The sequence below is a fragment of the Arvicola amphibius genome, chromosome 10 (genome assembly GCF_903992535.2).
Source record: "Arvicola amphibius chromosome 10, mArvAmp1.2, whole genome shotgun sequence".
Lineage (NCBI taxonomy): Eukaryota > Metazoa > Chordata > Mammalia > Rodentia > Cricetidae > Arvicola > Arvicola amphibius.
Window position 1 is genome coordinate 59,969,671 of NC_052056.1, and position 22,851 is coordinate 59,992,521.

The window sequence follows — 22,851 nt, forward strand, 5'->3', positions numbered from 1 at the left end:
CTGTCTGTGTGTATGTCTGCAGACCAGAAGAGGGTACCAGACCTCATTACAGATGGTTGTGAGCCACCATGTGGTTGCGGGAATTGAACTCAGGACCTTTGGAAGGGCAGGCAATGCTCTTAACCACTGAGCCATCTCTCCAGCCCTTGACTGCTCTTCCAGAGGTCCTGAGTTCAGTTCCCAGCAACCACATGGTGGCTCACAGCCATCTATAATGAGGTCTGGTGCCCTCTTCTGGCATCCAAGCATACATGGAAGGGATGTTGTATACATAATAAATAAATAAAATAGATAGATAGATAGATAGATAGATAGATAGATAGATAGATAGATAGATAGATAGATAGAACTAAAAAAAAGTGCGCCAACTTTATTGAGCTCAGGGGATGCTTTATATAGGGATCCTTAACTGATACCAACGCCCCAGCTCTTGCGCTCTTTCAGCTGAGACCCATCAGAACCCACTCCACTGCCATCAGGGTCTTGTGCTCAGAGCAGCTGCAGCCTGCTCAGAGCAGAGGAAAACAAGTTGATTTGCTCAGAGCAGCTGCAAACAGGAAAGACAAGCCACTCACAGGGAATTCAGGGTCTGGTTCTGCAGCCCCCACCAGCTCCCAACACTGCAGGAATCGTCTCAGGATTTCAGCTGCCCGTGCAGCCGGTAAAGAGCTTGGGAAACCTGAGTTCAGATCCCCGGCATCCACGTAAAAGACAGCAGCCACTGCATATGACAAGAAGTGGGGGTGCAGACAGTGTGGGACAGATGGACAGACAGGATCCCTGAAGCTCATTGGTCGGTTAGTGTAGCCAATTGGTGAGCTTCAGGTTCTGTGAGAGACTGTCTCAAAAACCAAAAACAACCCCTCCCCCGAGAAAACATAAGGTGGGTGGCACTCAGGAGTCAGAAGCAGGCAGATCTCTGACTTCAAAGCCAGCCTGGTCTACAGAGCGAGTTCCAGGACAGCCAGCGCTCCACAGAGAAACCTGTCTCTAAATAAATAAAGTAGATGGACAAGCAGGCAATCCCACCTCTGCCAATCTTGACAACCTGGGTTCAATGCCCAGGACACACATGGGAGGAGAGAATCTATTCCCAAAGATCCTCTGATCTTTGTGTGCCAGCCATGGCACCTGGCACCCACATAAATAAATTATAAGACAGAGGTCAATTTAGACACCTGGTGTCAAGCTCTGGTCTCCATGCATGTGTGTGTGTGCACATACACAAACACAGGTACACAGAAACAGCTTTTTAAAACGAAACAAGCTCAGGCTGCCACTAAGACCAAATCAAGCCTGGATTACTCTGCCAGGACTGTTACACAGATAAACCCTGTCTCGAAAAGCCAAAAAAAAATAACAAAAACAAACAACAATGCCCCTGGTTTCCCTGTACCACATAAAGCCAATATGCTCTGGTAGTAGATAGTTTTTTGAGACAAGGTCTCTGGCTGTTCTGGAACTCACAGAGATCCACCTGCCACTGCCTCCCTAGTGCTGGGACTAAAGATGTGCGCCACCACTGCCTGGTTCCATTAGTCTGTTTCCCAAATGAGACAGTACACATTTTTGCAAATAAATCGAAGCACAGGTAAGGAGCGGCCCTCGCCTTCTGTGTAGAACTTGGCTCGGGTGCATACTGTTCACATTTCATGCTGTGCTGTGTGTGGATCTGTGTTACCTTGAGGAGGGAACCATACCCACCTTGTCTAGCATTGCACCTCTGCTCCAAACAGAATGTGAAACAGCAGATTGGTCAAGAGCCTGCTGAGGGTCTGCATTCCTTCACTGTTTTCTGATTTGTCAGGGCATGTCTCAAGGAAAGCTGTGAACAGCTGTTTCTTTTTTTTCAAAGTAATTTTTTAAAGATTTATGTATTTGTATACACAAATCAGAAGAGAGGTCACCAGGTCTCATTATAGATAGTTGTGAGCCACCATGTGGGTGCTGGGAATTGAATGCAGGACCTCTGGAAGAGCAGCCAGAGCTCCTAACCTCTGAGCCATCTCTCCAGCCTCCAGAATAATTAGTTATATAGAGATTAAATCATTAAAATTGGGAATCGACCCTAGTCAAAATATTTTCTAACTACCTTCTATCACAATAAAATAAGGATGATTAATGAGCAAGTTTCAGTATTTTAACCTCAAAATGGTCCATAAATTCTTAAAGAATCCATCACCTAATCCAACATCCACTACTCAGCACCTCAGGAGAGTGGGCTTCCCCAAACCACAACAAGATTCTTTATAGATTCCAATGCTTTTAGGCTCTATTCATTATCAACAGCTTATGATTAAGTTATCTAAGCATTTAGTCATTGGAGTTTCAGGAAAGCCAAAATCCAGAATTGGTTGTGCAATGATCAGAAGACACCTGAAAAGCAGCAAAATGCAAGGCTGAGTCCCCTTTGCTTCCCTAAAGGCAGAGCCTTGCACGGACTCCTCAGTTCCCATGCCTTCAACCAGTTCTTCTCACAGGACAGATCTCTCCACACCGGGAGAGGCATGTGACAGCCATACTCTATCCCTCCGCGGGCCCATTCATTAAGAGCCATCCATCCCCAGGGGATCTTCACCCCAACCATATGGCTCACTTCAGCCACCTGGCAGAGCCCAGGACCCCCGGCCCTTTTAAACCAGTCTTAGGCAAGTCAGCTTTCAGGCCTGATAAGACAGTGCTGCCAGACAGACACGTGACCAAGACAAGGGCAAAGCTGTTCCATAGACATCTGTTGCTTCCCTGTGGAAGCGCCAAGGGCTCTGCTCCTCCAGGTGTGGACAAGAGCTTTCCACCAGAGAAGCCGTTTCCTTCAACCAAGGCAGGTCTCTAGAACTGAGTAGACCCTGGGGCTTTTAACTACATGACTGAGCACAGGGAGAGGTTTCCTAGCACCAATACAGCAGACAAAGCTCTTTCTTACAAGACAAAAACACTTTCCCATCATGCTAAGATTTTAACCAAGGTTCAAGGCCCTGAGCGTTCAACTTTTAAAAACAACTTTTAGCAACCTGTACCAAAAGATGCATCTGACTTTCTGAAAAGTCTTTGGTGCCTTATTTTTTTCAAGTACCCTACAAACTCCTGCACTATGGTCTCTGCAACCCCATGTTCCCGTTAGGGCTCGCCCATCTCTAAACACAATAAATAGAGGTTCTTTTTGTTAGAGTCAGGGCTTCTCAGTAGCCCTAGCTGTACTGAACTTACTCTGTAGACCAAAGATCCCTCTGCCTCAACCTCCCAAGTGCTGGGCTTACAGCTGTGCGCCATTGCACCCGGTGTGGGGTTCATAAGAATTTATGCCGGATGGTGTAAATCCCAGCACTCGGGAGGCAGAGTCAGGCAAATCTCTGTGAGTTTGAGGCCAGCCTGGTCTACAGAGTGCGTTCCAGGACAGACTCCATAGCTATTGAGAAACCCTGACTCTAAAAACAAAACAAAACAAACAACAACAACAACAACAAAAATCGCAAATTGGCTGCAGTTCTAAATGGAGGAGTGTTTCTGACCTTTCTGTTTAGCCAAGACAGCCCACTCTGGAGTCATAGCACAAACGAGGTATGAGCCCAGGCTGTGTGCTCTCACAGCATAATTCAGTCTCAGGGTCCAGAAAGTAGAATCCCAGGTTCCCTTGACTCAGGCCCTCCACCTAAACCCTGACCAGCCCACTGAGCCCAGTGCAGTTTTGTCTGACAGGGCGTCTCTCCAGGACCCAGTCCTGTTCCTGCTGAAGTCCCTACACTGAGTCCTCCTCTTCAGGACCCAGGCAGATTTCTATCAGGACTTCCATAGCCCAGAGCAAAACATTTGCTGAAACTTGCCTCATACCCAAATCCACGGAGCATTAGAAACACAGGCATCTTCCCAGGCCTCCCAGTGGCTGCATGAAGCCAGCAGAGTCCCACCTGACAGCCACAGGAGCATGTTCCTCCGAGAGCAACCAACAGAGCGCTGACCCACTGATGGGCTACAGGTTGGCCTCTTTATTATGGCTTACCCAGTTTACTGTTGCAGGAGAGCCCTGTTACTGTGGTTCACTGCCTCGGTCTGGTCTGTTGGGCCTGGTGTGGGGCCAGAGCCACGCTACAGCCTCCCATACATAAAATGCAAGCTGTAGAGAGAAAAGGACTCAGCAAAAACTGATGTTCATGATCCTGGGCTTCTGCTGTGGTGGGAGTGAGGGCTTCGCCTCTTTTCCTCACTCTGATCCAAATATTCTGGTTCTCTTTGAGGTTCTGGAAGATGAGTGGCTCTTCCCTGGTCTCAAATTCACACACACACACACCCCTCCAGCCCACCCCCACCCTCTCTCTTTGCTAAGAGCTATTGTTCAGATCTGGAGTCTGCTCAGTCTCAGAGCCAACCCTGGCCCAGCTTTTACCCTGACGGATGCTGATGTGAGTCGGTCCTGCCCTGCAGGGAAAACTCCAGACAGAAGCCGTGCTGAAGACGATGGCCTGCAGAGCTCTACAGCTCCTGCTTCTACTGGTTAAAATGGCTGCCAGATCAACGAGCCGCTAAACTCTGACCACAGGTGCTGTAGGAGCTCGCAGAAGCACAGGTGAAGGGCGTGTCTCAAGCTGGGTGGAGCATGGACTAATGAAAGGCAAGCACTGGAGTGGGAGGAGGGGGCCTCTCGGAACCACCTGCGTCTCCTTGGCTCTGCAGGAGCCTGGAATGCACACTGCTGACCCACAAGTGCTCCATGGGGCTGACTCGAAATGAGGTCTTGAGGGAGAGCACTGGTCACTGGCCTAACCCCTCCATTGTTCCTCTTAGACTCTTCTCTCTCTCTCTCTCTCTCTCTCTCTCTCTCTCTCTCTCTCTCTCTCCTTTTTGGCTTTTTGAGACAGAGTTTCTCTGTGTATCCCTAGTTGTCCTGGAACTCACTCTGTAGGCCCAGCTGGCCTCAATCTCAGAGATCTACCTGCCTCTGCCCGCTGAGTGCCGCCCAGCTGACATCCCCCCCCCCCAATCATTCTCTTCTGGGTTTACCTTGGGTTCAAGGATAACGGGATTAGCTGTTCCTCTAGCAGCCACCTTTATGACAAAGGACCGAAACTAATTATGAGCAGTGGGCCTAACAGAATGTGCCATCCCACGGAGAGATCAGTCCCTATAAGAGGGCAGTTACCTATGAAGGAACCCTGGAATAGGAGCTATCACTTCAGGGGGGAAAACAGACTGCTCCCCTCAGGGGTTGTGCCTGATAAAAACTTCTCTAGCACCCCTGAAAACCAGAGCTGACATAGAAATCAGTCAGACCCCTGGCCTGGCCAAGACCACCCGCTCCTTAAGCTGCTGTACCCCAACCATGCCTAGGCTTCCTCTCATAGAAGAATGTCGGAGTGCCTGTCATTTCCTGGAGGACAGATTTGGGGGCACTGTGTAAACAGAGACTGCTCATTTGTTCCTGGCTGCCCAGACCCAACTAATCACACAGAAGCTATATTAATTATAACACTGATCGGCTTATTAAGTCAGGCTTCTTATTAACTCTTAAAAAAATTTTTTTTTGATAAATTAAATTTTGCTTTAAAAAATTGCCATCATCAAAACAAGAACCAGCTTTGTCATTCCAAGTGCAGCCACCTTCCTTGGGCACATGGTATACATATCTGTTTCATATTGCCATTTTTATTTTTCCCTTGTCAATTTGAATGCAAGGCCTCATATTCCTTCTAGTATTTTCTAGTTTTTCCATTTTTCAGTGAGGTATATCAGGAGCAACTTCAGCTTTGAAACTTAGCTGACAAGGATGCCCCTCACTAGGTATCATAAACAGTGCAGTGTGGGGAGCCAGAGAGACAGCAATCTTATGCACAAATGGTCCCATCAGCTGTGTTTGTAATTCCAGCTCAGCTAATCCAAGTCGATAGTGACTCTATACTGTGGCTTGTCACACGTCAACTTCAGAAGGTACCTATCACAGTTAGCTACCTAACTTCTAATTGCAGACATGAAATCTAACACTAGGAGACAAGTTTAGTATAGGATATATTCTGACGCTTCCTTTCTCCTACATCTAGATGCAGTCTGTATTGCTATGGTGTGATATTAACTAACTCTTACATCTTAAATTAATCCATTTCCATTAATCTGTGTATCACCACGAGGCTGTGGACTACCTTTAGGGTTCCAGCATCCTTCTCCTTCAACAGCTACACAGCATCTCCCTGACTCTGCCTTCTTTCTCCCAGCATTCAGTTTAGTTTTCCCACCTAGCTCTATTCTGCCCTACCATAGGCCAATGCAGTTTCTTTATTAACCAATGGTAACATACAGAGGGGAATCCCACATCAGCACTGAATCCCTAAAAATAAAGCTCCTTCCTTTGACAAGGCATAGTGTCTCACACCTATAATCCTAGAACTCCTGGGTAGCAGGAAGGAAGATCATGAGTATTATGTAGAACAGCTTTGTCCAAATATTAAAAAAAAATGCAGTCATGGCAGCTTGCATCTGTAATCCAGCACTCAAGAGGCTTAGCCAGGAGGATTTGCTGCAAATCTGAGGCCAGTTTGGGTTACACAGTAAATTCCAAGCCAGCCAGGGCCACGTAGCAAGACCCTGTCTCAAACAAATAAAAACCATGAAAGTTCTTTTCTCTCTCCTTCAGTGCCTATTGACTTGATGGACATATTGGAAGTGGTGGCCATACCTAGTCCACGGGAACCCCCCCCCCCCAGTAACAGAGTTAGCTGTCCTCTCAAGGTGTATACAGCCAAGGGCAGCAAAGGAAGCAGCGTTCCAGAGGATACTGGTGCAGGGGAAGAAAACAAGGAAATACCTATGGCCACATGCATGTCATGGCAGGGCAGTGCCCACTGAGGGGTTCTCTGCCCTGCACAGGGCAAGATTAGCTGTGGACGCACAGGACACAAATGCTCTTCATAGAAAGGAACCATTGGAAGGTCTGCCAGGTCTTTTTCCCTACAGCTCAGAATAACAAAGAAGACTGGTTTGTCTTGGGAACTAAAATTCAAGATTTCCTAACTGGATGCAAAAACGGTTCTGTGTTAAAAGTGAGACTTGCATTTATGGAGATAGAGTGAAGAAATACGTGAACATTTTGCAACAAAGGTACAAAGATATAAAAATATGTCAGCATTTTGAGACAAAGGTACAAAGATATAGAAATGACAAGAGAAAGGTAAGAGGCTGAGAGACCACGGTGAGTGGAAGAAGTGCAGAATAAGTAGGGGAAGAACAGGGATGCAGCTCCACAACTAGGGTTTGCCCTGCATGCCCAACTCCAGCCAAAGAATCACAGCTTGAAAGCAACACCCAAGTCCCAGGCAGTGGCCCTAGGTGTGTCCTCCAGAAATGGTTGAGCTCCGAGCAGAAACAGCTTTCCCAAACCTGGAGAAATGCACTCTTCACAAAGCCAAAGGAGTTAGGCTAGAAGCAGGTGGTCACTGCAGTGCTGCAAGCTTCAGGTTTGGTAGTGACAGCCACAGGCCCCAAGAAGGCACGATTTATGCTAACCAAAGGGTCCAAAGGCCAGACATATGGTCCCTGTCACAGTCCACCTGGGATGACTATTTTTGGTTGTTAACTTGATCACATCTGAAATGAACTAAAACTCCCAAGCAGCTGGTTACCCCCGTAAGGAATCTTTAATCAGGTCATTTGAAGTTGGAAGACCACCAGGAGGTGGTGGCACATGCCTTTTATCCTAGCACCCAGGAGACAGAGACAGGCAGATCTCTGTGAGTTGAAGGCCAGCCTGGTCTACTGAGCAAGTTCCAGGACAGCCAGAGCTACACAAGAAACCCTGTCATAAAAAAAAAAACAAGAAAAAAAAAAAAAAAGAAAAAAAATATGGAAACCCCACCTAGATCCAGATGATCTGAGGTCAGAAGACTCACTTTAAATCTGGGCCACACCTTCTTGTGGCAGCCTGCGGAAAGACAGAGAAGGAAGCACTTTTCTTTGCTCACTTGCTCTTATCCTCAGTTCATTCCTTCACTGGCATTAGAGTCTGCTTCTTTGGGATTCCAATGTAGACTGAAGACCACGTGAGATGTTCAATCTCATGGACTAAACAAATAGTGGATTCTTGGACATCCTGTTGGGAGACAGCCAGTAGCCTTTAAGTTACCTGCCCACTTGGGCATGGCCTCTTATACTATAAACGCCAATGTAACAAACGAGGTTGAGGTTGCTCTCTCTTCCGGCTGTGGGATTCAGTTGCTGTTCCCCTTTCGAGCAGAGGACTGTGATCTGTGAGTCTACCCCTAAATAAACAACCATTTATTATAATCAATTCTGAGCTAGTGTGGGATTTCTTTTTAGTGTCCGTCTTCAGACTAGCCACTCTAATAAATTCCCTTTCTGTATGTATAGATTGTCCATCAGTTCTGCTCCTCTAGAGAACCCTAATACACCACCTGATTATAAAGTCCTTGAGTCTCCTCAAGGCCCCCTCTGGTGCCATCCAGAGCTCCTTTCTTGCCCACACTTGCAGTGAACTACACAGAACACACGTCTCAAAAGGTGAAGGCTACATATGCTGAAGCTGAGAAGGGAACTCAGAACTAGAATCGTTCACAGCCGTCCAAATGACAGCTCTGTTTAGAATCCTGGGAAACTGAAACTGGGAGCCCCTTTGAGATCAGCCCAGCTAACCTTCCCATTCCACAGATAAATCAAGTGAGGCCCATCGAAAGATGACTGGCACAAGCTACAGAGGAGCTAAACCACTCATCTCACTGCTGGGCTTCCTAGCCCCTTCCCACAGTGCTAAGGGACCAAGGCTTTAGTATTCCAGCCCTCAGGAGGCAATCAGATCCAGGGTAAAACAAAGGCCAAGGGTGTTTACCTTTGAGTGATATGATTCCAAATGCTTTGTCCCTTACAATTTTATTTCCTATCTTGTCCAGTTAGAATTTTTTTTTTTGGCAGTTGTATTTCTATATACCAACAATGAACAAGTATAAACCAAAATCAGAAAAACAGTAACATTTACAGTAACTCCACAAAAATAAATATTTAACAGAAAATGTACAGGATGTATATGCTGAGACCACAAAATGCTGATGAAAGAAACCAAGGGTGTAAAGATAAGCTGTTCACAGACAACAAATATCTTAAGCGTGCCAAGCTCCCCTCCAATTATCTATATATTCAATGAAATCCTAGCCAAAACTGAGAAGTTTTATACATATAAGCTGATTCTAAAGTTTACAGGAAAAGGTAAAATAAAAGTCAAAATTAATTCAGAAAAGGAAATGCAAAGCTGGATTAAGACGCACTACAAGTTCTGGTCCTTGTGGAGCCTGAGCGGAGTCTGCACACGGGCCCATGCCACTGTGCTCCCCCGATAAACATACAAAGAAATGCAGTGGAAAATGAGTCTCGTCAGTGAATGGTGCTACAATTTATCCAACGGCATGCGCTCAAATACAAACAAAGGCAGACATCCCATAGTTTAAAAAGTTAACTGGAGATGATTATAAATCCTTATTCACTGTCAATCATGGAATATTTTAGAAAACACAGAAGGAAATCTTTGGATTTCTTAGACATGACTTAAAAAAGGCACAACCCATAGTTCCCAAATTAGAAATGGTGCTCTGTGAAAGTTAGAAACGAAAAGGCAGGCTACAGTTTAAACAGCACAAAACAAAAAGCGTCATTCAAGGCAATCAATAAAAATACAAAAGCTGGGTGCATAGGCTAGTCAGTAAAGTGCTTGCCTTTATAATTTTTAAATTATCAAATGGCAGGCCTGATCCTGGCATGGTAGTGCACACCTGTATCCCAGCACTCGAGAGATGGGGGAAAGTGGACAGCCACGAGTTCAAGACCAGCCTGGGCTGCACAGTTCTAAGAAAGTCTGAGCTACAAACAAACAAACAAACAAAACAACACAAAACAAAAAACCCACAACGGAGTCAACAAGATAGCTCAGCGAGTAAAGCTACTTGCCTCATAAGCTTGTAGACTTGAGTTCAATGTTGGAACTTACAAAAAGATAGGAAGGAAGAACCAATTCCATAAAGTTGTTCTCGGACATATTCCTGCCTCTCAAATCATGTTACACAACACACACACACACACACACACACACGCGCGCACACACACGCACACGAAGTTGGGTTTTGTAAAATGAAGCATTCTTGTTATCACTTTCGGCTCACTATGCAACCTTAAGAAATGAGGACATCATGCTGGCTTTGGGCCACAGTCTCCAGGTTGCTTATGCCAAGAACCTCCAGCAGGGGGCAGTAGGACTCCGTGGACAGCTGGTCTTTCTCTGGGGTCGCTGTGAAAACACCCCTAATTAACCTGGGCATCAGGTGGAAAAAAAGGATCCGGTGACCCCTGAGTCTTTGGCTCAAGAGTATCAAATGCTCAAGGCACTGGCTGTAGAAAACAGGATTTTAACAAGTTAATTCATGGTCTCCTGGAGACCCCAAGGTAAATGGAAGAGAAACTAAGTTTTTTTCCAATTTTTTTTTTTCAGTTTAGAAAGTCTCAAAAAGCCACATTTTATTGTCTTACATATTTGTAAAGGGATTTACATCCCCTTCTCTAAGTTCCACAAGAGGAAGGGCACTCAATCAGTTTTTTTTGCCCCGGGCAATCAGTGTCTACCCCAGAGCAGGCCAAGAACATAATAGAAATTTGGTCCAAAGCTTACAACAGACTGGTTTGAAATGAAGGTCCTACAGGCCTGAAGCATTACAGTAACAAAACTATTAGTGAGGGGCCAAGATGGCTCAACAGTGACTGACGACTCTTGCACAGTACCCAGGTTTGGTTCCAGAACACACATGATGGCTCACGGCAGCTTAACTACCATTCCAGGGGACTCAATACCCTCTTCCAGCTCTGTATGCATCAGGCATGCATGTGCTGCACAGACATACATGTAAGCTAAACATTCATTTATAACTTTTTAAAAAATCAATTACTGTTAATTATTTATTTATTTATGTATTTATTTATTTTTTTTGAGATAGGGCTTCTCTGTGTAACAGCTGTCCCTGGCTGTCCCAGAACTCTGCAGACCAGGCTGGCCTCAAACTCATAAAGATTCCCCAGCCTCTGCCTCTGCAGTGCTTGGATTAAAGGTGTGCGCCACCATGCCTGGCTAAAAATCAATTTCTAGGAATCATAACATTAGTGAAAGATTTGTCAAGGAAGTAGGGCATTGTGAGCCCAGGGCTTAGTACCACAAGGTCCCCAGCTAGCCCATCCTTCGGCAAGCCAGCTCCCCTGCCACAGCCTGATTACAGGTCAGGAAGCTACTGGAAACCACTCATCTCCGAAGGGACTCTAAAGAGTTATGGCACTGCAGGAGACAAGCTGAGGTGAATTTGGACTTTGGGCCCCAGGCAGGACCGAAGAACTCGATGAGGGAAGTATTGGTTAGGGTCTACGATTTACACAGTGTAAGACGTTCTGTGTAAAAGCCATACCTCTCCACCCTGTAGCATCTTCTTTAGCAATGCGGGACACAGGTGGGAACATGCACGGTTTGTACAATTTCTAACTCTAAGCAAATCCCAGGAGGCCCAACGGCACCCAAACTGCCTAAGCACCTCGGGAAGGCCTGGAGTACTGGTCTGGTTCAAGTCCTGCCCCTGAGAAAGCATATGGATGTGTTAGTCTCTACTGGGGACCATTCAAGATCACTCAGGAAGGGAGGCATGGGCTAGAGTGTATGAAGCCGACTGTCTTAGGGTTTCTGTTGCTGTGAAGAGACACGAGACCATGGCAACTCTTATAAAGGAAAACATTAGACTTGGGCTGGCTTATAGTTCAGAGGTTTAGTGCATTTTTGTTGGGAAGCATGGCGGCACACAGGCAGACATGGTGCTGGAGAGGGATGTGAGAGGCCTACATCTGGATCCGCAGGCAGCAGGGAGAGAGAGAGAGAGAGACACTGGGCCTGGCTTAGACATTTAAAACCCCAAAGCCTTCCCTCCCTCAGTTACACACTTCTTCCAACAAGGCCACACCTCCTCCCTATAGGCTTTATTACGGGAGGGTATTTTCACTTAGACCACGACACCAACGGACAGCTGCTTGGTTTCAGTCTTTACTTCCAATCCCAGACAATCTTTCCTTTTCATTTCAAAAGTACTAAACAGACACGGACAGGAGGGAAAGGCTAACATTTGCAAGGTGCAATACCTTGAACAGGCGCCTCCCCAGTTCTACCACCACCCCCAGAGGCCAGGCAGTCCTCAGGGAGCCAGTAACCGGAGCTACACCGTACATGTGTGACCTTTTTATTTCTTAGAAAAAACAACCAACCCGAAGAAGCCAGGCTGAGCTTTAGCTTTGTACACGCAGACTCTTCCAGATACCAGTCTGGCCAGGTGGGGACTGGAGGGGCAGCCCCGTCTTCAGCACGCCATGAAAGACAGCAAACCCGAGGCAGCAGGGAAGCTGAGAACGCCAGAGTCTCCTCACTTCTCCTGGCTTGGAGGGAAGTGGCCTCACGTGCCTCCGGCCTGCCGCCAGGGGTCATGGCCAGCTACCTCCTGTGTGGGTAACAGGTCCCCTAAGGCTCAATGGAGGGCATCTCGTTGCTCGACTAGCTAGCGTGAGCAGGTGGAAAGCAATCCAAGACGCATCAGTCTGTGTCCTCGGTCCCCCTCCAGCCAACCAGAAGGAGCCTCAGTCCACTGAGCCGTTGTACGATTTGTTGAACTTGTTGAAGGCGAAATCTACGGTGTGTGTGGAGATGGGCTTTCTGTACAGCGGGTTTGAGGCCTGCAAGCATGAGAGAGCACAGACATCAGTCCAACCTCAGGTCTAGCACCTACAGGGATGCCTGCTTCAGGCTCGTTTGGGGCTCTGGGAGATTCCCTCCCTTCTCCCTGCTTTTCAATTTTCATCTCAAATGGAAGGCTCAGGCAGAAAGCCTTGCCTTGCAGCCTGAACAGACAGGCTCCATCTCTAGGGAGTCAGAGGTCCTTCCTCTGAGTTCTGTGCAGGGTGCCTGGGGTGGAAGGACTTGTTCACATAACCATCCACCCAGACCTGAGGGCTTGAGCCTGCCTCTGGCACTTTGCCCCACAACAGACCCAACACGGACCAGGGAGGGGTCTACATGTCCTCAAGGCTTCTGGGTATGTAATTCTCCTACCCAGCACTGAAGAAGCTGATTCTTCACTGTTCATAGACTTGTTTGCTTGTTCTGTGATACTAGGAACTGAACCCAGAGCCTTGGGCAGGCCACATATGCTACCACTAAACTACACTCAAAAAAAGAAAGAAAAAACCTACCTACCTACCCACATACCCACATACATACATACACACACACACACACACACACATATACACACACATGTATGCCTGCATGCCAGAAAAGGGCATCAGATCCCATTATAGATGGTTGTGAGCTACCATGTGTTGCTGGGAATTGAACTCACTCTTAACCACACTGAGCCATTTCTACAGCACCTGGTTATTTTTATTTTGAAACAGGGTCTTGGTAAGAAACCCAGGCTAACTTTGAACTTGCAAGTCCTGCTGCCCCTGGAGGTGTATACGGTATATACTACAACACCTAGCTCATTCTTTGTTGATCTGATTGATTGTTTCTAATACCAAAGATACTGGCTGCCTTTGGCCTTGGCTCTAAGGCCAGCAGCCTCTTCTCTACCCATCCCTCACTTACCATTTCATAGCGGGCCCTGGAGCGCTCACTCTGGAACTTGGCAAACTCTCGGCGGTCATGGATGGTGACGAGCAGCTTCCAGATGGCCAGGAGTGCTATCCCGATCAGAAGGATGCTGCCAACCACAGCCAGCAGGATGGTCATGGCATTGGGGGCACTTCCACACTCTGGAAGGGCCCAGGAGACAGGTGAGCAAAGCCATCAGCATCCCTCCTCCACCTCCTGACCTCAGTTACAGCCGAAGTGAAAGGTTGCCCCCCACAGACAACTTCCCTTCTGCCCGCCCTGTTTCATGTTGCCTGTGTGACTGAAAGCTGGGGGGGTGGTTGTGGGTGGTCTCCCCAAGGCACAGACGGTAAAAGATTCACAGAATTCAGTAATTGTTTCAAGCTCACACAGCCAAGCGGTGGCAAATGAGCACCCTGGTGAATGGCTACACTTCCCCTACTGGGCTGTGCCCCAGAGGCTCTAGCCTGGCCCAGCTCCAGTGCAGGAGGCTGGGCCACAGCTCTGCTTTCAAGTGGCAAGGAGGACATAGCATGCACCACTTCCGAAAGGGCTGGGCTAGGGCCAGGCATTTCTCAGCCCTTACTGACAAGCTCTGAGGAGCGAATGTGGTTATTTCCAAGCACAGACAGGGCTTCCTAAGCATGGCCCTCCGCCACAGGCAACTGCTGGGGCCGTGACCCCACCTCCTCTGCCTCTGGGCCATCAGCACTTAGGGAGCCAGGGAGCCGGGCTCAACTTGCTAACTGGGTTCTGCGACCTGGAATCTGCAAACCTTTTTCTGCTTCCTCCCCAATCCAACGACTGAAAAGGCTGATATAGAAATCCCTGTCACACTGAGGCACAGGCTGTTAGTCCCAGATGATCCTCAACTTAAGGGATACCGCATTCCTGGCGTCCATCTGCCCTGCACCCTCCCTGCAAAACCTCTTTTTTGCTTTGGGTTTTTTTTTTTTTTTTTTTGAGACAGGGTTTCTCTGTAGCTTTGGAGCCTGTCTTGGAACTCGCTCACGGAGATCCACCTGCCTCTGCTTCTTGAATGCTGGTATTAAAGGCATATGCCACCACCACCTGGCTTTTTTTTTTTTTTTTTTTAATAACCAATAACCAAGCATGCTAAGGTTTCCTCCATGGTCACAGTCCACAGCAACACTCCCATAGCTCCATGGCCCCAGCCCTCTGCCTCAACAGTATGGTCGGCTGATTCCCCATAGGCACTTTGAGGCAGGGTCTCGTGTAGCCCAGGCTGGCCTTTAAGTGCCCTGAATGTCTCATCTCAACCTTCCAGAGTGCTGGGCTCACAGGCCTACACCACCCCATAGGGAAGGGCACCAGAAAGCAGGCCCAGGATGCCCCCTCGGGCTCTCACTTACCTGGCTCCCTGAGGACCGTCAGGTTGGACCTCCCATTGGGCAGTTCTGTGTAACTGAACATCATGACGCAGTCCTTAGCAGTTTTGTAGAAGCAAAGCACAGCTTCCTGGTCATCTTTGACTAGGAGAGAAGCAAGCAGAAACTCCCTGAGCATCTCTCTGGGAAACGCCAAACCGCCAACTGACGAAGGTAGAAGCTAAGTACCTCAGGAAAGGATGGGAGGCTTAAAAGGGGCCAAAGGCCTTTAAAGGGAGCTCAGATTCCTCACGTGGAGATCACAGGCCCAGGGCTGAGTTTATTACTTTGGGGACATATGGATCCCATTAGAACTGTCAGCCCTCTGAAGTGTTGACTGGGGCTGACATAAAACGAAAGAAGCCTTCGATGGTTGGGAGTGGGCGTGGATGAACGGACTGGATGCAACAGCCTGAGGGAGTGTCTGCCCTTGGAAACCGGACGAGTCTCCAGGGCTAATTTGATGAAAGAAGACAAGAGGCTGCTCTTCCCCAAGAGCTGGGTGCCGAGGCTCTCTGGATGAGAGGCTGGCTTCATGGTGGTACTCCACACTGATATGGAGAGCCCCTGTCAGAGAGGTCAGGCCATTTAAGAACCAGCTCTGCCTGTGGCAGGTCTCCCTTCAGACAAACCCCTTCCTCAGCTGCCACAGCCCTTCTCTTTCTCCAAACCACCCTTGACCAGAGTGGACAGTGTCACTGCCCAAGCACCAGGTCCCCGGAAAGGGCTTTAAGACTGATCTTCAGGAGGTAATGGGGTTGGAGAAAGGAAAGTCAGGCCACAGGGCATCTTAGTCCCAAACCACAACCACAGGTTAATGCTAAGACACTAAATGTGCTTCCTTTCCCCTTTTCAACCTGGTAGGTAGGAGCTTCAATCAGGAAGTAGATGAATGGGTGTGCTTGGCCAAATGAATACCCAACCTTCTCGCTCAGCCCCCTCAGACTTGGTATGGATGTGCGTTTTAAAAAGCACAAGGAAGAACTGGACACCATGGCACACAATTATAATCCAAGTGCTTGGGAATCTGAGGCAGGAGGATAAAAATTTGAAGTCAATCTGGGATATATAGTTGAGAGCAGAAACAAAATAATAAGGCTGGGCGTGGTGGCACACACCTTTAATCCCAGAATTTGGGAGACAGAGAGGTAGGTGGGTCTCTGTGAGTTTGAGGCCAGGCTGATCTACAGAGTGGCTTCCAGACCAACCAGGATTACACAGCGAGACCCTGCCTCAAATACAAATAAACAAACAAACAAACAAATAAATATAAGCAAGCAAGTCAGGCAGCCTGCCTAGGGACAAATGATGGGTCAGTCATGTACTTTCTCTGCAGAGTGCCCTCATAGGATTGGGCTGCGCACAAAGGGCAGGCTTGTTTGTGGGAGGTGGGGAGGGGGCCCTTCCTCTTTCCTAACTACATGTGCTTCGTGCAAGAGGAGCTCAGCCAGGCCCTGGAGAGCAAGCTAGGGGAAGGGCAGAAGGCAGGAGCGTGAGAGATTGAGAAGAAATCTCAACTCCCCAGAGCCTGGCACAGGCTTGGCCACATGGTGGGTGCTCCCTGAATGTTTGCAGGATAAACAGACTCGGCATACTCCATGCCATGACCGGGCCAAGCAATTAATCAAAACCAGGGAAGAGAGAACAAGAGAGTCTACAGAGAGAAGCCAGAACAGAGACAGAGGGAGGGCCAGGAGTTTACAGCAGCTGGGGGTCAAGGCGGAGGGCAAGTCGGCTAGCACTGGCGAGCCTTGGTTGAACGCGCCCTCTTCAGATATGCAGTCCCTCAGGAACTGTTTAATTATTTTAAAATGTAGCCAATTTAGGAAACTCACAATGTTATTTTTATACCAGTGTCCAGAAACATCCACACATGTTAGCATATAATCTCAATTTCCCCCCTTCCCATTCTTTCTCAATTTGACATTGCCTACTGTGGACATTTTTTTTTTTTTTTTTTTAATTTTTGGGACAGGGTTTCTCTGTATAATAGCGCTAGTTGTCCTGGAACTAGCTCTTGTAGACCAGGCTACCCTCAAACTCACAAAGATCCGCCTGCCTCTGTTTCCCGAATGCTGGGATTAAAGGCGTGCGCCACCACTGCCCGACTACCGGGGGCATTTTAAACAGCATCATGTAATACCTATGCTCTTTTCTGTGCAGCTTCTTTCACTTAGCCCAGTGTTTTGGGGGCTCATGTGTTATCACATTCGTGCTCTTCGTTGTGGTTAAAAATAAAATCCCGTTTTGGACGGATATAGAACGTTTGCTTCATCATCCATCAGTTAACAGACAACTGACTAGTACAGCCAAGGCTATAAACAGGAAAATCAGGCCCGACTCTGCGCATACACTTCAGAGCGGAGTTGCTAGATTGTGTGATGATTCGGTGAGTAGCCTTTTGTGCAGCTGCCAAACTGATTTCTGCATGATGTTCCTGCCAATGGTATGTGAGGATCCCATCCCACGGTCCCCTTGGAGAGCCAGCAATTATGCCAAGGAAGCTACACTGGGCTTGATACAAGGCTTGGCCATTTGCTCCCCACCGATGGCGCACTCACCGATGGCGTCCACCCACGTGATCACCTCGTCTTTGCACTGCTGGTGACAGGTCTGGTTATCAGGCTTCCCCCAGTGAAGCAGCAAGCACTCTACACAGTCTCTGAGAAAATGAATGTGGCCATTAGCTGCTGTGCAATGTCGCAAAGGCTCAGGGACACTCCTGAAGTCTGGCCTTAGGACAGGATGCTGTGCTGTCTCCCTGGTGTTAAAAGTGTCCCAAAGGCTCGGGGGCACTCCTCAAGTTTGGCCTTGGGGACAGGATGCTCTGCTATCTGCCTGGTGTTAAAAGGAAACCCCAGGGTCTCAGAGAGCTATGTGTGAGTTTAGAGGCATATCTGGTATACAGCTGCATATTCTCCCAATTCCAACAGCAGAAACCAGATCTGCACTCCGCTACAGTGAACTGGCCAAGGAGTCAGCTACGTGGACGAGGTTTCCGGTGAATAACAACTACCCCTGGCCCCTGCGAGAGCTGCCACGTCCCTGGGGCCAGTGTTAGAAGTCCCTGTGTCGCCCCAGTGTTAGCATCCCTGCGTGTCACTCTCTGGACAGGGCGCTGTACTATGTCCTCTCCAGAGGACTTTTAGCAGTAAGCCTCAATGCCTGGGCTCGACCGCACCCTCAGAGACAACCTTTAGGATGGGACTTCCTGGCAAATCTGGTGCCTCGAAGTTCCGATCACCATTGTCTGGGCACCTTGTCCCCTCCCCATTCCCATACAGTGTCCACCTGCCAGCATCTTTCAGGGCCTGCTGGCCACTTACCTGGTAACCGGTCTACACTAAAGATGGTACATTTTATAACAGAGGCTTTCTGTATATAGAGGCCCTCTCAGTTCCCTTCACCCACCATTGGGTGACTGCCTGTGAAGATGTTTAATTACAATGCCCTGTTGAACAGTTATTACCTTCTACACCAAATCTGGGTCCAGACAGTCTCCTGCCTGAGGTTACATCAGAACAGAAAACTTGGGGACACAGGTGGGTGGCCCCGCCTCAGCCAAGCCACTGTTAAAGTTTGTGAGAGAGGAAGGAGGGTCCCTGCCTCCTTGGGAGGATGAGGGCGGTGCCAGAGGAAAAGCAAACTCCACGGCAGACAGAATGGGAAGGGGTCAAGCAGCCCACGAGGCAGCAAGTCTCAGGGCTCTGGTGAAGGGCACTTGGAAGTCTAAGAACACAAGAGTGGGGATTCTAGGTATGCAGGGGAGGTGTTGTGACCCTGAAGTGAGAGGTAACCCCACAAAACCCCAGCCACAAGGGGGGCAGGTCACCCTGCTTATTCCATGGGACCAAAAGAGCTGGGTGTCTATAAAGTTCCCTGATACCAGAGGGAGCACCATCATACAGTAGGGCCACTCTCCAGAGGAAGTTGAGACCCAAGAGGAGAAGCAGATGAGGGCTCCTCCCAGTGTTCTGCCTCCTGGACATGCTCCAACCACCTTCTGGACGTCGATAAGGACTGAATAGTGGGTAGATCATGAAGAGAGAGGGCCGTGACTTTCTCGAGAGGACACCGACAGGCTGAGGAATCTAACTACTCCTCTCTTTGGGCTCACACAGACACTCTGGAGTTGAAGCCAGACAGCAAGGCTCATATCTGTCTCTCCTGTCCTTCCTCCCACCCCTCAGGGTAGGCAGGTTTGGCTAGGGACCAGAAAGGGGTGGCCCTACCTCTGGTCATTCATGCTGATCCTTGCTGGTCCTTCTGCCAGCCTTCTTGGATCAACACACGGCAAACAGGATGCCTGTTTCCGGTTGGCTGGAACCCACGCCTCCCCTCATGCTCAGCTCCGTGTATCACCACAGCGCCAGGTCACTTCTAGGACACACGCCGTACAACCCACGGGAATACAGCAGCCTAGAACTGGGCCCCCCGCCCCCGGGAAACTCAGACTGCACCGCAGTTGTGTATTAAAGCATGTCTGCTCCTTTCCAAAAACACGCCGCTTGCAGAGCGTTTGTGCAAGGCATGTTAATTAAAATCAGCTGGAGCTGAGTGTGACTTCACCAAAGTGAAGGGTGTGTTTGGTTAGTTCTAGAACACGAGGGATGAAGGACCAAAGTATCCAAAACCTCTCAGAAAACAGAAAGTGGGGGAAATGGCCTAAAATTTCATTATCAAAAGAACTTTGTTTAAAAAAAAGAAAAAGAAAAAAGAAAAAAAATCCATTAGGCTATGAAAGACACAGAAGGTCAGGTGGTCCTGGGATAGTCCTTATCTTTGGGCTTTCCTAGCAATGCAGACATTCAAAGCAAGGGTTGTTTTTCCCTGAGGCCTCTTAGCTCCCCCAAGACAGCTCCACGTTTTGAATACATAAAACTACTCCATAAGAAAGTAGAGGAAGCTTCCGTTCCTTTCACTGACTGTGTGTACTGCCCCAGCTAGGCCCCCTCCCCATGAGCCTCATGTGCCCTGAGTAGTAGGAGCAACACTCCCCAGGGTCTGCTGGGAACTATGGGGCCAGGGGATTCCTTGGACACAACGTGCTGACTAGGGCCGGGATTCCACCCACACGGGCATGGTGTCTGGGCCACATTCCCTGCCTATCTTGTCTCTCAATCTGCAGGCAGATTCAGTTGCCTGTGCCCAGGGTTGTCTGGGGCACATGGCCAGGGTGGGTCAAGCCACTCCGAACGTTCCTGAACACAGTTATCACAGGCTCTGCGAGCACAAACTCACTTCATTATCAGCTTGGCCAGACGTTAGCAGGGAAAGCTGCCAAAAGAAAATCACACACTTGCGCTCCTCCGCCAAAGAGTAACACTGCCTGCCTGCAACACCCCTTGTTTCTGCTTGGTGCCCAGCTTCCCCCCGCTGCCTGGTTCCTCAGCACCGAGGATGACACAGCTGTTTTCCGGCCAATGTCCTGCCTGTGCTCCAGGCAGTACCATGACTTGACTCTAGCAACGGATCTGCGTAGCACCCTGGTGACTGGTGTGCAGAGCAGAGCCCAGGACGGTCATCAGGTGTGTGACCCGCCTCTGGGTTGAGCCAGTGACAGTAGCCTAGATAAGCTCTACATTCAGCCCTAGCTATTAACAGCATAAATAGAGCAGAAAAAGCCCAAAGCCCCTGCACTCGCTCCAGGCATCCCTATCTAGGTCGGCGCCTTTCCATCCCATTTGCCTTCTGATTACATTTTGCTTAAGGCAGCAGTTCCCACGGGTCTGGTCTATGAAGCATTGTTTGGGAGACCGTTCTGCGGAGGCTCAGTCATTTGGGGAAGAACGTATACTGCATTCCCTTTTGAGAACAGACTATCCTATGGCACACACGAGGCTCCGTTTCGTCTGGACCCAGCACCAATTTCGTCTCATTTAACCGCCACTCTGCAATATCGAAATTTGCTTAGAATGGATCTGTGATCTTGCTTTTGTGAACTGTTTTACTTTTCTTCCCCTGATCCTCCCCTCCACCCCCACCCCGCCCCAGCATTTCATGGCTATTGTTTTGGTGGCTGTTAGCACAAGTTTTGGGCAGCAGCCTGCTGGCTGGGAAGGGCTGCCTGCTGAAGGACAGTCCTGGGGTGAGGGTGGAGAGCAGGCCCTTACCTCTTGGAGCTGCAAGCATCTGGGCAGGTTGGGCACTTCTCACATGTCTCCCCAAAGGCTCCAGGCTCTGTACACTGGCACTGCCCACAGACGCAGTGGCCACGGTCACTGCAGATCTGCCCATCCTTGGCCCGGCATGCGCTGATGTCTGTTGAGCAGTTACAATTGTCCCCGATATAACCTGCATGGCACTTGCATTCTCCACAGTGACACTCGCCATGGCCTAAAAGGACACACACGTATATCAATCAGGGCTGGCTGTTCTTTATACATGAGCACATGTCACCCAGTGCCTGCCATGTGCCAGGGGTAAGGAATCCCAAAGAGAATAGGGCACTGACTTTATCCTCAGAGCCAAGAGGGCCTGGGGATGCCACAGGACAGTATGCATGACCTGGAAGAGTCTAGACTGGTGCTTCGATTGGTCCAGACCCTGGCCCAGAAAAGCTTCCTGATTCAGTTGATGGGTGAAAAAAGTCCCCCATATCCCACTCCAGAAACGTGAGTGTCACAAAGCACAGCTGCAGATGAGAATAAGCAGAGCAGCCTCTTCTGGACGGTCCAGGTGGGCCTAAACCTCGCAACAAGGTCCTTACGACAGGAGCACGGGGGCTGAAGGTGACTAGGGACAACAGAGGCAAGACACTCTGTAAATGGCTTTGAGGATGAGAACCAGCAAAAGCAGGGAACACAGCCCTAAAAGCTGGACAAACCTAGCACCTCCAGGGGTATGAGGGAGCACAACCACACAGGCACCCCGACTTCAGCCAGGGGAAACAAACTCGGACGTCTGACCTCCAGCACTCTAAGAGAACAGATCCAGACTGCTGGGCTGCATAAAACATTTGGTGATTTGTTACTGGCCCAACCAAAACCAAGCACAGCCATGCTTCGGCAGTCCTCGCGAGATGCTGACTTCTGCCTCTGGGGCCCTGCGTCTCTAGACAGAGGGCTGTGGAGCCTTAACCCTCACTGGCACTCAAAAGCTCTTGCAAGTCCTGTCTGGCGGGGACTGTGTGCTGTTTGGCTCCATCTGTTCTCACAGGAACCCACAAGGCAGGTGTAACTCATGGGATGCAAAACCGACTCATAGAAGAGACGATCACGGAAGGTCAGCAAGCTAGCTGCAGGAGAGCCCAGGGAGCCAGCCCAGTGTCCTTGGCCTGAACTCCTGCCCTACACCCTCCAGAGCAGGCTTGGTCACCATGAGAACCTACTGGGGACAGCCTAGCTCTCCTTGTATGGACAGGTCCTGTCCCCAGCCTGTCAGGGAGGAGGCGTAATAGAAATTAAATTGACAAACTGCCACGTGCTTGCAAAAAGTGGATGCCTGAGAACAGAAGCCTGTCTATTTCAAACGTCCTCTGAAAATGTCCCCTGGCCCTGTGACAGCACTTAGCTAAGGGTATTTCAGACACTGTGCTCTTGAGAACAGCAGCAAGGTCAACCGTCTCCAACAGAGGTTACTACTGTTTACCCCATGATATAAAAGTGCCCGCTGTGGGAAGGAGGCACACAGGCGCATCCTCAGAAAGCACTCTGCTCTGCCTGGGACTCTTGATCAGAAATCTCTGCAGTGTGCATGGTGTTTGTTTGCTTACTCCATTGGGCTCCTCCAGTCATCTCTGTGGATGGCCTACGTGACCAATGTAATGTAATGTATCTATCAGCTACTTACTCCTTGCTAGATGCCTAGCAA

The 22,851-nt window shown here is 49.0% G+C and overlaps 1 protein-coding gene across 2 annotated transcripts in view; it reads right to left on the minus strand.

Moving 5' to 3' along the window:
- Positions 1-12,229: 12,229 nt before the first annotated feature.
- Positions 12,230-22,851, minus strand: part of Itgb5 (integrin subunit beta 5) — a 109,558-nt gene continuing 98,936 nt past the window's right edge. Inside the window, exons 11-15 of one of the 2 annotated variants that reach the window (XM_038345422.1) lie at positions 21,153-21,375; positions 17,601-17,701; positions 15,025-15,144; positions 13,675-13,812; positions 12,230-12,732 (exon numbers count right to left, since the gene is read on the minus strand). In XM_038345422.1, the coding sequence (XP_038201350.1) occupies positions 12,593-12,732; positions 13,675-13,812; positions 15,025-15,144; positions 17,601-17,701; positions 21,153-21,375 (722 nt within the window). In that variant the 3' untranslated portion in view covers positions 12,230-12,592. Of the gene's footprint in view, positions 12,733-13,645; positions 13,813-15,024; positions 15,145-17,600; positions 17,702-21,152; positions 21,376-22,851 lie in introns of both variants that reach the window. The other variant, XM_038345421.1, reaches the window with a different exon arrangement.